Source organism: Heptranchias perlo, chromosome 14 (assembly GCF_035084215.1).
Source record: "Heptranchias perlo isolate sHepPer1 chromosome 14, sHepPer1.hap1, whole genome shotgun sequence".
NCBI lineage: Eukaryota > Metazoa > Chordata > Chondrichthyes > Hexanchiformes > Hexanchidae > Heptranchias > Heptranchias perlo.
The window spans coordinates 54,028,373-54,043,136 of NC_090338.1; the positions used below are offsets into that span (position 1 = coordinate 54,028,373).

The 14,764-nt window shown below is 40.1% G+C and overlaps 1 protein-coding gene across 1 annotated transcript; it reads left to right on the forward strand.

The window, feature by feature from the left end:
• Positions 1-426: 426 nt before the first annotated feature.
• On the forward strand, positions 427-13,412 carry pwwp2a (PWWP domain containing 2A). Its single transcript, XM_067996442.1, has 3 exons — positions 427-680; positions 5,446-7,134; positions 13,325-13,412. The coding sequence occupies exons 1-2, from the start codon at positions 526-528 to the stop codon at positions 7,118-7,120; spliced, it is 1,830 nt and encodes a 609-aa protein (XP_067852543.1). The 5' UTR covers positions 427-525; the 3' UTR covers positions 7,121-7,134; positions 13,325-13,412.
• Positions 13,413-14,764: the final 1,352 nt, after the last annotated feature.

Here is a 14,764-nt window from a genome sequence, read left to right on the forward strand (position 1 = left end):
TTCAATAACAAATTTGCGAAATCTAATTGCAATAACCGCTAATTATTCCAATCAACTGTGTAGTGGCCATAACTCCTATTTATAGCAACGTGCACTGTGACTGACAGCTGGTCCAACGAGTCAGAAGCGCCCGTGGGTTTCCGGGCAGAGGCTTTTGATTGATAGTCTGACCCACCATTCAGAGACCGCGACACGGAATTGGAGCTGTGCGGGTTCGCATAGCAACGCCGTGACAATTCCAAAATAGACATGCCGTCTGACCAGTCGCGGCGCGCCCCTTCCAACCGCGTCATTTGATTGACAGTTCGGCTGACCACTCACTGCCTCCTCAGGACAATAGTGGCCTCACGGCGACTGATTGACAGTTCGAAGAGACAAATGAGAAGAACCCGATTGTGGCTGGTGACCAATAGGGGCGCGGTAAAGAGGCGGGCGGAGCGCCGGCGCCCGCCCCAAACCCAGGCCGGGAGAGCAGTGGAGCGGGTGCAGAAGAGAAACGGCACTCAGGAACGGGGAGGAGGCAAAATGGCGGCCGTGGGTGTTGGCGCCGCCGCGGTGAAACTCCTGGTGGGCTCCGAAGTGAGGGTGACGGTGGATCACATCGTCGACGATGCGTTGGTCGTGTCCCTTCGCTTCGAGGAGAGGCTCTTCTCAGGGGTTCTAATGGACATTTCTAGAAGGTACCGAGACACAGAGAGAAAACAAACAAAACAAAAAAAAAAGGAAAAAAAAAAACCCCCCTCGAGAGGCGGACGAGGCCTGGAGCTGCAGCCGGTTACCTGGAGGGCGGGGGCAGGTGAAATGGGACTTCCGTGTAGCCTTGAAAGTGGCCCGCTGTGTGCCTAGCCCGTGTACAGAGGGAGGGGAAGAAGGAGCCAGCCGATGGCGCTCTGCGTTTTGTCCGCGCTCTGCTGCATCTTAAAAGCTCTGAAGGCACGCAGCGCCCGCAGGACGTGTGGAGGGAGAGAGGGGGGCAGCGCGGGCAGTGCCCAGCCCATGCATGCTCCAGCCCATGCTCTTGCTCCAACTCCCAACTCTACAGCACTGAGCCCAGCCAGAATTAAATTCATCATTATTGATCTGAACTTTTTTATTCGGGAAATGGGGAGATGGATTGGAAATGTCCTTCCCTCTGGGATTTACTTTGTTTCGTGCCTGTGAACGATGGCATCTACTTTACTTTTGAATTTAGGGATAATCAGTATCTCAAACAATGAAACACTTAAAAAAAAAATCAAACATATATTGAATGAACGATCATAACTTGTTTACAAATAAGCCAACTTCTGTCTCCAAATTTAAAGAATTGTTTGAATAGTTGAAGTACCCATAACTGATTGTCACATTATATTGCACAGTAATTACATTTCAATTTCCATTATGCTGCTTGAAAATGAATTTGAGTGACTGGTAATTTTTGTGTGGTAAGGGGAAAGTGGTAAACCTAGGTATTAGGTAGAATGTATGTGTCCACATCAAAACAGTAAACATGTTTTGTTTCAATGATGTACAGTTTACATTCCACATAAGTAATTAGCCAGGTTGATATAGAATATCCATCTATTCAGATACACTCGGCAAATACATCTGTAAGAACATAGACATAGGCTTTCTTTTGCAACAAAAAAAACTTTTAAAAGTGTCTGTGTAGAGTCTCTGCCACTCATTCAGCTGAAGGTCTCACGTGTCTCAATGTGATTTTGAAGTCCACCCTCCTGCTTGTCCCCTTCTCTCAACCTGGTGAGAGCCCAGGATGCTCCCAACATGGTAATGTGTGCTGTTCTTGGATCAAGAGTTGGGAAATTCTTCTGGTAGGTGGGGCAGCTCTTGCCTCTCATGCGATGTGAAACCAGTCTATTCCCAGAGAACAGAGCATTTTTGCATTGCAAAGAAGTCTTGGTGATCTTCCAGTATGTTTCCTGATGCACTTTGTTGAACAGTCACAGGGTATTTTGGGTACCTTGTTTGTGTTAAATTTTTTGTGGAGATAAATTTTGGGGTGTGATTCCACACCTTTTGGGGAATTTTCTGCTTATGAACACGAAGGATAATGGCGCTAGGAATGAAACATTTTCTATTTCAGGCAGCCTCTGTCCACATTTTGCATTCCCAGATCAGTTATATCATGGTTAGAAAGAAAGTACCCCCCCCCCCCCCCCCCACCCGGCCGTACTCTACTCTCCATTGCACCTTAGCTCTAACCTCAAAAGAATCACCACCTCCCTGACATCTTCCATATCAGCCATTCTGTAGCCTCTGAGTGAGATTGATTTGTATGAAATTATGATATGAGAAACCAGATTGTGACTGAAACTTATCTTGCATAAGACCTTGTAGCCGGCAGACAGAACATGCTTTCATCTCATCAGTTTGGGCTACGTTTCAGTAATAGCCTTAAAATGAAGAACCATTTGTCCCTCCCAATGCATCACCTAGTCCCCAAGTACAATTGTTTTAATAATTCAAATTAAATGTTGAAAGGATCCCTTTTTAAAGTAGCTATTTGCAGTAATTACGGAAACCATCTGTTCATGAAGTCTGTTTAGAATTTATTTTTGTCACAGCTTAAAATTTGATTTTATTGGCCATTTCTCTCATTGCCAGGATTGGTATGTTGGGAGCAGAACTAGCAAACAATTTGGAGTACCAACATGCAACTGCTGTAGTGTTACGGTAACCTATATTTTTATAATAAGACAGTGATAAATGTAAATGTCTACAGGTAAGCATTTCAAGAATCCCTTCAGTCAAAAGACTTTAGCTTTGTATACCATAAAAGCAATCTAATGAGTTCAGGTGTTATGTAGCATATACCCTCTGTAAAACTATTTGCTTACCTAGTCTGTACCAGCCTATCCTATTACACTAGTGTCAAAATATTCACCTGCATAATGGTGGTGACAGAAGTGAAGAATTGTAGTGGAAATCCTCAAAGCTTGGGGAAAGTGAACCAAATTATTACAAAAATAGGGTTGAATTTCTGTTATAAATCATCAGACTTACCATTCTGTTTTGGTATTGTTTGAACATGACATATATTAGATTTTTGTTCTAGGGTTGGTTTTTATTAAGTGTTCTGTTATGAAGGCTTGATCTTCCCAATGTTAGGCAATGTTTCACACTGAATTTATAGTATTGAGCTACATTTTGAATGCTCTGTATTTGGTATTTTGCTCTCCTGACAAAACTGGCCTGTTTATAGTTTGTGTTTCACCAGCAATTGGGTGAAAGCTGTGGTCAAAAGCATAGCTAAAGCTGGCTTCACTTTTGCTGCTGTTTGTCTATTGTGCTCGAAAGGTGAAGGTTTGAAACGCCTGACTTTTGGAAGTACACCAAAAGGTGGGATTCTCAAAAGTCATCTCTTAACTTACGCCTTTTCTAGTAGCAAATGGGAGCTGAATGATGGATTCATTTGGCTCATATTTGCTTCTACAAATAGGGTAGTAAAGATTGCAGGGCAAGTATCTGCCAAAGTCAGTTGTTAAGAATCACTGATCTAAAAATGTGCTAAATGTTAGAAATGTACTTACTGTGTTCGTCATTTGAAAACTGAAAAGCTTGCTGTGTGCATCAGTACAGGTCAATAAGTATGCATTTCCTGGTCCACTGGATCAGTGTAGTTTAAAGTTCTGTTAAATAGCCTAGCATGGGATTTAGGAAACATATTTAACTCGCTCCATTCAGAATGGCTGCAGATTGTCATTTTGATGCACAGCTTTGTCACTGCTGAGATGTACACTGTGTGTGTGTGTGTAAAATATGATAAAAAGATAGAATGAATGAAGGAAAAATGAAGTGTAAATATTCAGTTTAATGAGGTTAGTCCAGAAAAATCATGAGTCAGAAGTGGGAATGTTAAGTAGTGTGCTTGAATTCTTCTTCTGGCCGTCATCATCAGTAAGGATTTTTTTCATACCACCATACAAGTTTATATGCATTAAGTACATTATTGTATATGTTTGGAAACATTAACTCAAAGACAGTTAATTCTTCAGAACACTTTTGGAGAAAAAACAGTTTTAAAATCTCTGCCGTAATTTGGTTCTCATCAGATTCTGTTCAGTGATTAGCTGTCGGTGTTGTAAAATTCTGGTACTAGTGGCTGCAAATCAGAGCAATCACTAGTGCGGTTTAAATTAACCCCATCCTTTAATCCTGGATAGATGTATGGACTTTGTTTATCATTGCCTAAATGTAAAAGTCAAATCTAGATGTTTTAGTCTTCAATTGGGAAAGGGCGAGTGTGAGTGCAAGCACTTGGTGTTTTGGTGGTGGAGGGAAGGAAAGAAAGGAAGCGAATGTAAATGAGAATGTGACGAAGATTCATCTGTACTCTAGTCTTCCACCACAATGGAACTTTTTTCATGTCTGTTAATTAATTATTTGATGTTATGATGAGGACAGGAGGTGAAGAGAGACTAAAACTCCACTTGCATCACAGTGCGGATAAACAATTTAGGAAGTAGTTATTTTTTGGAAAAAAAAAGTAACATTTATAAGTATCTCCACTTACAGGGCAACTGCTTCCTTGACGTTCTGAATTAAAACTTCTAATTCCAAGGTAAAATTAATGTGGGAACAAATTGAATCGGGGAGGCCATATTTAAAAGTCACTATTATTGATATGCTCATTTTAAACATTGCATCAACAATCCACCTGTTTATTGCTGCGTCTCAATCTTGAACTTGCATAATTGCTAGCCAGGGCTCAGTATGAAAGCTTATTTAGTGGAAGCCTTTATAAAACCTGTGTAAATGATGACCGATGGTAAACTCGAGCTAGAATGCTACAATAATCACACCTGCTATTAAACGTAAGCGTCACTTACCAGGTAAGCAAGTACCCAGAAAGATCAGTTACTACAGCTTGCAGCAAATGGAAATAAATTTTACAAGTCCCTCTTCTGGATTATATTGAGTGAATGGAATCAAACTTCATTCTGACCCACATCTTCCAGGTCTGTTTGGGGGCAGGGGGAACCTCGAACTAGAATTAACTTTTTATTTTGAAAGCCACATTCTTGAGCTGTGTCCGTTTATAACTAGGAGGTTTGATCATGGACTTTTTTTTAAAGTTACGATGTAATCCATATTTGCATGGCAGAAGTGGAGTGAGTCCAGTTCAGTTCTGCATTGAAGCTAGTCCCTTCTGTTTGCTGCAAAGGTTTAGCTCTAGTCTCTTATTTCAAGTGTGGGTGGTATATTAGCAATAGTGTAATGTCACTTATGTTGTCACCACAGTCAGCAATTTTGGCATTTTTTAGCCTTTTTACTTGAGCTAGAAGAGACCAGATTCACTCAAGAATAAAAAAAGAATGGTATAGGCAGCTTGCAGATTAGAGAGTCTATAGAAGAATAGTGCATTTTTATTTTATGACAGCAAGGTTGGGGCAAAATGTGAAAACCTGATTTAAGACTGAACACACTTGTGCTGTACCTTCTCAGGTTTGGGCCATATGGAATTCCTGTGACTGTGCTTCCAAAAAGGGAATACAAGGATAAAGCTGACCTATTGCAACTTCAGTGTGAACCATTCCAGCAACAGACCCAGCAAAATTCAAAATCTACAGGTACTTGTCTTGAAGAAGCAACTCTGGTACCCTCCACACAACCTAGTGTGGCTGAAAGCCTGTGGACTGCAAAACCTGCACCATTATTTTATGAAGGAGCACCTTACCCTCCTCCTTTGTTTATCAGACATACATATAACCAGTCTATACCTCAGCCTCCTCCAAGAAGGATTAAGCGACCTAAAAGGAAAATGTTCAGAGAAGAGTCTACTTCTATAATGAACTCCATTAAACTTAGACCAAGACAAGTTTTGTGTGACCGATGCAAAAATAGTATTTCTGCAGATAAAAAGGAATTGAGAAGGGGTGGCAGCACAAATGACACTTCTCGAAATGAGGACAAAAAACGAAAAAATGACAGTATGCCTGCAATGTCAAAGAGACTGAAAACGGACCACAAAGTGGAAGCGAAAACTCAGTGCGATAGTCAGAAGCGAAATACTGTCATTAAAATTTCAAATCTATCTCCAGGCAAGGGCAAAGTAGTCAAAATTTCTTCTCAAGTACACAGTTCTAAAGTGCAGTTGAATCCCAAGAAAGTGCTACAGAACAAGAATGTAGATCACACAAAAGCCAGGGAAGTGTTGAAAATGGCCAAAGAGAAAGTTCAAAAGAAACAGCAGCAGGAAGTTTCATCTTCTGGTGATACCATTCCAAAAGTTCATTTTACACGGCGCTTTCAAACCACCAATTCTGGCTCTCTCCCTCCACGGATTCGCTTAAAGCCACAGAGATACAGGAATGAAGAAAATGACTCTGCTTACAAGGCTAAACTTGAGAGGGTACGCAGCTGCAAGACAGCCTCTAAAGCGCCGCCTCGCTGCACCTCCTCCCGCTCAGCAGGTGAGCAGCCTTCTGAAAAAGATAGTCCCACAAAAGGGTTGGAACAGTCCACTGATGAGAATAAAGACACCAGGGAAATAACATGGCCTTGTGAGCAGGATGAAAAACAGTTGGGGAAAAGGGGCAGCAGAGGCAATATAACCGTTTATATGACCTACAGTCAAAATAAATCAGACTCTTCCACCTTTTCAGTTTGTAGTAGTGATAGCGCAGATGATCTAAAATCCTCCAACTCAGAATGTAGTTCTACTGAAACATTTGACTTTCCTCCAGGCAGCATGCATGTACCTTGCTCCTCCTCCTCCTCCTCAAAAGAAGAAAAACTCACTAATTCCTTGAAAGTGAAAGTCTTTACCAAAAATGTCTCTAAGTGTGTGACTCCAGATGGCAAGACCATATGTGTAGGGGACATTGTTTGGGCCAAGATTTACGGCTTCCCCTGGTGGCCTGCCCGCATACTTACTATAACTGTAACCCGGAAAGATAATGGCTTTTTAGTAAGACAGGAGGCCAGAATTTCATGGTTTGGGTCCCCAACAACATCTTTCCTGGCTCTTTCACAAGTCTCCCCGTTTTTAGAAAACTTCCAGTCACGGTTTAACAAGAAGAGAAAGGGCCTTTACCGTAAGGCCATCACAGAGGCAGCCAAGGCTGCAAAGCAGCTGACACCTGAGGTGCGGGCCCTGCTGACACAGTTTGAAACATGAAAACATCAAAGAAGGTAGGCAAGTCAAGTGCCTGGGGTTCCACTAAATTGATGCCCAAATTTAAATATGTATGACTAATTGCAAAACTTCAAATTAGGCTCATTGGCCTAATGAGTGCAATTCAACAGAAGTTAGTTTTAGAATGAGGGCCGCTTACTGGCTGTCATTATAGCATTGTGTTAAAATAACAATATTATTTAAAATTGATCAATTTTCATTAGTCCAGCATTGAAGGCAGGAATTTGGCAGACAGTAAAAGTATACCAAACTTAAATCAAGGAGGACCCTAATTTCTTTAGGCCCAGTTGCCATGGAAACATTTCACACATTGGGTGTGTAGGAAGGAGTCTTAGCCTTGAGGGAATGTGTACTATGGGATGTGTTTCTAAGTTTCTGCCCTGTCTGTCCAGCTTTTATAGGATGTTTAAACAGACAAGATGGAATTTCTGCTCCTTGCGATCCACCAGGGAAAAGCAGGTTAAATACTGGCTACAAAGCTGCCAACATGCTGAGACTGCTTTTCTATTTGTTACTATATAATTTCTAAATTCTTTCCAGTGCTAAGGATCAGACTGAACCATGGGATTGTTTGAATTACTTGGTACAGATGTACCTCGGGCAACTATGGTTTTAGTGCTGTTATTTCAAATATGGTCTTGTTAGACTGAAGAGAGCTTATTGGTTCATGGATACTTATCTCAGCAATACCTAATGTATTAAGTATAGATAATTTACATTCAATTTCCTAGTTTCTTTAAAAACAAATCATGATATTTGTATAATAACTGGTGTCTAAATCTGTGATTCATGCTGGATAGTTTATGCCTGAAACTGAGCCATTGTCTCAATGGTGGGGGGGTTGGGCAGGCAAGAAATCACCAAAAAGTAGACCATCCACTTCTGACATGTTCTGCTCAAAAAATGTCACTTTGAAAGTTTAAAATTCAGTTTGTCCAGGCAATTGCTGAGCCATGCATACCAGGAAGATTCTAGTGCCCCAGGTTGAAGAGGGGAAAATCGGCCCGGGTTCCTACTGCTGACAATGCCAGTGACCTCTGCAGGATGTGTGCATGCTGATTTCAAGTGAGGACAATAGGCTGATGATCGTTATTGAGGCTCACATGAATAATGGTCACTTGGGTGAGGTTTTGGAAGGCATCCCAGTGCCTTTTAGAACTGCAACCCAGGAAGGGAGGAGTGAAAATTGTCAAGTGATGAAAAAATTAGTTCACATCAACTTTCCCCAATCTTTTGTTAATCCTTTGCTGTTTTCATGTGAGATCACATGTTGCTGTGCTATATCTTTGCCAGTTAATCTGTTTAAAAGTGGTGGTGGGGGGGAGTAAATAAATGCTGGTATGTATATACAGCACAAGTTAGAGGACCAGTATTTTACAGAAAATAAACTGCTGTGGTCTGAGTTACACAGTTGCATAGCTCAGATGATGAGCAGAGTGCTGCATTATTTTAGTTTTTGCCTAAGACATCAAACCAGGGACCCATCTTCCTATTAAGGTGGATGTAAAAGATCCCATGACACTATTGAGAGATGAGCAGGGAGTTTGCTTGATGTCCGAGCCAACATGCCTCTCGAGCAGCACCAACAAAAAGAGTTGGTCATTCATTTGCTGGTTGTGGGACCTTGCAATGCATAAAATTTGCTGTCACGTTTGCCTTTTTATCATTAACTACACCTCAGGAGTAATTCATTGGTTGTAAAATGCATTGAGGTGCTCTGAAGATGTAAACGGTACTATATAAATGAAAGTTCTTTTACTACCACTGTTTCTGTATAGCACTGGTTCCAGATACAAATCCTCTGGAAATTTATGGTAGTACAAAGATATGTGAAATAAGTGCTCAAAGGAGTGAACCAGAAATGTTTGTTTATTGACTGGTCACTTTAGAGCATCACAGATGGCAATGGAAATATAGTCACTGCAATTGTTATCTAAATCCACTTTATTGTAAAAAGAAAAGGAGCTTGCATTCCTGCTACCATCTTTGTTTTGACTGGTTACTTTTGTTGTGCTCATCAACATGAGGTGTGTTATTACTGGCAAATGGAACTCTTCCCAGTTCAGGTACCCAGTGTCAGCATCAAGCACTCAAGTTTTTTTTGTTCTCAGGACAGGGGCAACATTGGCATGGCCACGTTTATTGCCCATCCCTAGTTGCCCTGAACTTGCTAGACCACTTCAGAGAGCATCAAGAGTCAATCACGTAGTGTCGGCAAGTTCCCTTCCCCTGTGGACATCAGTGAATCAGCTGGGTTTTTACAGCAATCCAACAGTTTTCAGGCATCCAAAATAAAACTCCCTCTATCACAACATACTGCAGCTTCAGTTGCAGTGTGATGACATTCTATACATTTTCCACACCTGTCAGAGGCTTCTGAGGGAGACTGCCAATTAAGGACAGTTTTGTGCTCTTGGCCCAAGCCCACTAGTCACTGGCTTGACGACTGCCCAAAATCATTTCTCACAGGATTCTTGCAGTCAGCAGACCAAGAATACTTTTCAGTTTGGGATGGATTTGAACAAAGGAACTGCACCATCTGGTTCCCTCACTTCTCATTTCTATATAGTATAGTATTTTATCTTGCTATGTGCTGCATCATGTAAATTAAGCTTTAAACTGCAATTCCCATTTATTTGATTGCACATGGTTCCTGCATGTGGATCTAATCAATGCAGAGTAAAGAATTCCTGAAATAAAAGCAGATGGAAAGCGTGTGTATGAATGGACCAGCCCTTCACTAGCAATGTAGAAGAAAATATTGTTCTATGTTTCTTTTGTAAAATACTGACACTTAACTGATTAAACTTGACAGATCTGTGAAATCTGTACGTGTAACAACTACCTTTCTGAATCTTTTTCTTATAAAAAATGACTAAACCAGATGAAACAAAGTTGAGCATCAGCATTACCTTGTAAGCAGCAGTGTGTTTTATTGTGCATTTTAAAAGTGAGAGTTTTTTTCTCTAAAAAAGATGTATCTATTTAAATTGTTTGGGGAGTAAGATCCTTAATCTGCCAGCTTTTAGCTTCTACTTTTTTCTCCGGGCCAGATGAGGTGATAGTGAACCTATTCCGCCACAATTCCACGTGCAGCCTGGAAAATTGGGTCAGGTTGCAGGTAGGCAAGAACATGCAGACCTAGGTCTATTCCTAACATGGAGGTGAAGTGCTACTTTAATTTTCTTCCTCAAAGTTGCAATATTAATGGTTGTATTGCTAACATGACAATTTGGTGTGCTACTTTTAAATGATGGTCAGATTGAGAATGCTTGCTATTCAGAGTGAAGGAATGTGTAGCTCAGTTGTGTAACGGGTAAACCTGCTGTGGGCTTTAGGTAGTTCTATTACATCTACATTTATACAGCCTTTATGTCTGAAAAAGAAAACGGCTGCAGCAAAGAGAGCCTTAAAAATGCTCTCTTTTGGTAACTTCAACGATGTTATGCCCAATTTATACATGAACATGATCAGAGGGCTGCATCACCACTACTGGCCAGAAATGCAAAAGGATCAGACAGTGTTTGCTTTGGAGAGACAAAAGGCATGATGTGGAGGGGAATGATAAGTTACTGTTACAGACGTTGAGTAATTGTACTTGCTGATTCATAGATCACTGTCTATACCCTGCTATTTAAATAGCTTTGAATGTATAACCTGTTAGTACATGCAGACAATCCTAAATTCTGTTAAAAATTATATCATGGGTGAGAGAGAAACGGATATATTTCTGTATCGGCACTGTTGTACCTTCCAAATTAAAACAAACTTGTCAAGCTATCAAATCAGCAGTGTTACAAAACTATGCTTTGAGACCTAAAGGCTTCTACATCATAGGACTGCAAAGCTGTAAGGATAATGAATGAATGAAGTATTGTACTAAATTCATAAATAGCAAAAAAGCAAGGACTGAAATACAGGGAATATATAACCAGTGGTGGAGGAAGCAGAAGTAGGCCAGCACCAAAGCTGGGACTAAGACTACTTTCCACTGGTTTTTAACTTTGAGCAGTTCCTAAATTCATTTAATAAAGTCATTTACAAATTTAATTAATTCTACAATTAAAATAAGGAAGATTGGTAAAACTTTAATGTTGGATTACTGCCCACCCTCCTTTCAAAACTCTATCTAAAATTCTGTACTCTTGCCCTGTCAGTTTCCTGGGTTTGGCAAATTAATTTTTCAATCATAGCATGTAGGTGCTGTGCATAGGTAAACATTACATTGTTAAAAATCAAGTAAGCCGTAAAAATACTCCCGTTTCTGTAGCTAAATGCTCAAACAAGTAAACTGCTGTTATCTAGCTTGTGTGGTACTTAGGAGCTACTTCAGTTATTCTTAGTCTCAAGATGTAGTGATGCATCTCTTGCAATAAGAATGATGTGATATTACTCCAGGGGCTCAGTGGCTAACTCAGTTGGACACTAAGGGAATCAAGGGATATGGAGATAGGGTGGGAAAGTGGAGTTGAGGTCAATGATCAGCCATGATCTTATTGAATGGTGTATGGCCTACTTCTACTCCTATTTCTTATGTTCTGTTCTCCAATGTATCACGACAAGACTGGAAGGGTTCCAGGTTTGACTCCTGGCCTATGCTCATTTAACTAATTTCAGCCAGGCTTGTAGGGCAATGAGCTTTTGTTTGACCTGTATTAGAAGTGGATAAATGTAGTCATTGGAGTGAGGCCAAGTGGTAGTGACCCCTATGATAAAATAGCACACCTGCATTTGTTGGGGTTCATAAATGAAAAACAACCACTTGGACAGGATACTGCCCATACAACTGTATTCCAGCCTTCAGTTGGGAGACAGGGTTAGAAAGGAAAAATGCAAACATATTATGTTAATGAACATGTTTGTTGAATCACATTTTAAATCCTGAAACCTGGATTTATCTGCTGTAACTTTGTGTAAATAGAACTTTAGAGGCTTTTGTCATGAGGGGTGGAGAGGGTGGCTGTTCCTGTTAGCACAGCCTAATAATAGGGACAGTCATCCTTGCAAAGCTGGTAATCTCTACGCTGTGGAGCAGATGCTCAGTTTCTTACATTAGTTTATATTGTGTCCTTCTGTGCTGTGAGATTCTGATTACAGTCTTTCTCCTCCCCCCCCCCCCCCCCCCAAATAGAATCAGTAGGAAGGATACACACTGAAGGAGGCCATTCGCCCCATCGATTCCTCGCCAACTCTATACAAGAGCAATCCAACTAGTCCCACTCACCTGCCCTTTCCCACATAACCCTGCAATTTTTTTTTCCATTCAAGTACTTAATCCAGTTCCCTTTTGAAGGCCATGATTGAATCTGCCTCCACCACCCCCTTGGGCAGTGCATTCCAGTTTTGATTACTTACAAAACATGCAGTGATGTGCTGTTACAATGCTTACCAAGTGGGGCTCACTGTTTTAATCTCTGTTGTTAGGAAGACGCATTTTTGTTCACTGGTCTTCTTTTCCTGCCTATTAGAGCCTGTAGATTGAAATAATCCAATTTGTAGTCTTGGGGCAAGTTGAGATATTTATAGTGTAGTTTCTAATGCTGCAGCTTCTCACTTAGTTAGCAGATACTTGAAACTGACTATTTTGTGACTTAATCTATTTGACTGTTTCTCCCAATACATTTCTTACAATGCTGTCAAAACTTCAATTTACAGTGGTATTTCACCTCCTTTTACCTTGTCAAATGCTGCATAGCTTTGGAAGAGACACAGTTATCCCACAAATGATTATTTTTTGTCAAATCAGAACAGGTGGAATTCCTAGGTTTTAGTGGAAGCTGTTCTGTGCCCTTTGTTACAAATTGTAGAATTGGTGGCAAATTTTACCTCTTCTACAATTAAAGGCCATGTTGCCAGGAAAGAATAACCATGGGTTAATGTTTATACTAATCTATCTACGAATAACTATTATATTATTTCAGAAAACTGTCTCTTCTTTCTCACTCACATGAGCTACCAGGAAAAACTTCATTTTCAAATGCAGTGATCAGAAGGAAAAAATATTAACAAACTGAACATGAGAAAATATCAAGTGATATATACTTGAATGCACAGTGCCCTAAATAGATTTAGTGGCAGCAATATCATCTTTTAATGTGAGATGGCTAATATTCCTGTTGTGATTTTAATAGAATTATACCTGTATTGTTTGTTCTAATTTGTTTCTTTTCCCTTTTTACTTTTTAGCCCGACGACACTAAGGCTCTGGCTGCTGTTTTCTATGATGTCTACTACACTGCCATTTGTTGCGGCAACCAAACATTCAAACACCCGATACGCCATCTTGTCCGGAGTTCAAACACTTTTTTTGAGGGAGGGAGGGCGGGGGGGTTGGAGAGGGAGAAAGAAATTTTTTTTTAAAAATCAGCTGTGACATGCTAGTCAGAATTAAAATAAACCTGACATTTGTACTTACTGTACATTGCTTTCTCATGTGGAAAATGGAAGATATTTTTTAAAAAAGATTTTGCAATACTTAATGCATGTTATGAGATTTTTCTGACATACATATATTCCATATATATGACCCACTTGAAATGGCGAGTTCTTTTTTAGAAATTCTTTTCATGTGATGTGCCCCGTTCAAAATGTGGTCACTGGATGAGTCCACAGTTAATGAACCCAGACATTTCTTACAAGTACTGTAGCTCTTTTTTATTTTTTTTAAATATAAATCCTGAGTGTTGGATTTTAATTATGAATTCAGTTTTAGAAATTGAACCATTTGTGTCAGGGATTTTTTTTACATGTAGTACTGTATTTGCTCTCCACTGGTTTTTGCTTAGTTGCTTAATATTTAAGCTATGGTCCACATTTTAGTTTTGTCTTCATATCAAAAGGAGCCCAATGTCAATTGTTTTGTGGACTTGAATACATTTAATTATGTGATTCAGCTTTAAGGTTTGCATAAAATTGAATGTTTTAAGAATGTGGTGTAAAACAATTATTCAAAGAAATTAAAATTTAGATTGTATTATGACTTAGTGATATTGGTCTCTAAATGACTTCATGCCATTGTTTTCTTATGATGGGAAAGGATTAAGATTCATGTGGTCCAAAGTATAGCATGAGGAGACTTCTCCAGGCACTACCCCTGCTAGGGATCTCACAAGTATGACTGCCTTTCTCTTTGACTGTAGGCTCCACCTGGCATCTCGTCCTTGACTGAGCTTAAAATTATCAATGGCATGCAGTGGGACTCAAACCTGGCACTAAGTATTGTGGCACTGAAAACTACTCTGGTTTCTGATATTGAATTATAGTACTGACCAGCAGAAATACTAGAAAACATGATTCATATTGCATGTCCAAATTTCACTGATACATTAATTTCAGAGTATTTTACACGTGGCACAGCAATTAGGAACTGCTGTTCCTCATTCTACATTAGATTACTTCACTTGCCTCTACCACACTACACACAACTATTCTGTACATTTCATTTCAGGGTTATAATTCAGGTTACCAGTACCTTTTTGAAGAGATAAAATTTTGTGCCTCACTCTACTCACTTTTTAGACTGGAAGCACTGAGGCATTATATAGTATTTCCAGTGTATGGTACATAGCTCATTTAGGTACTACTGCATCCTCTCCCAGCAAAACATACCCCATATGCCACTTTAAC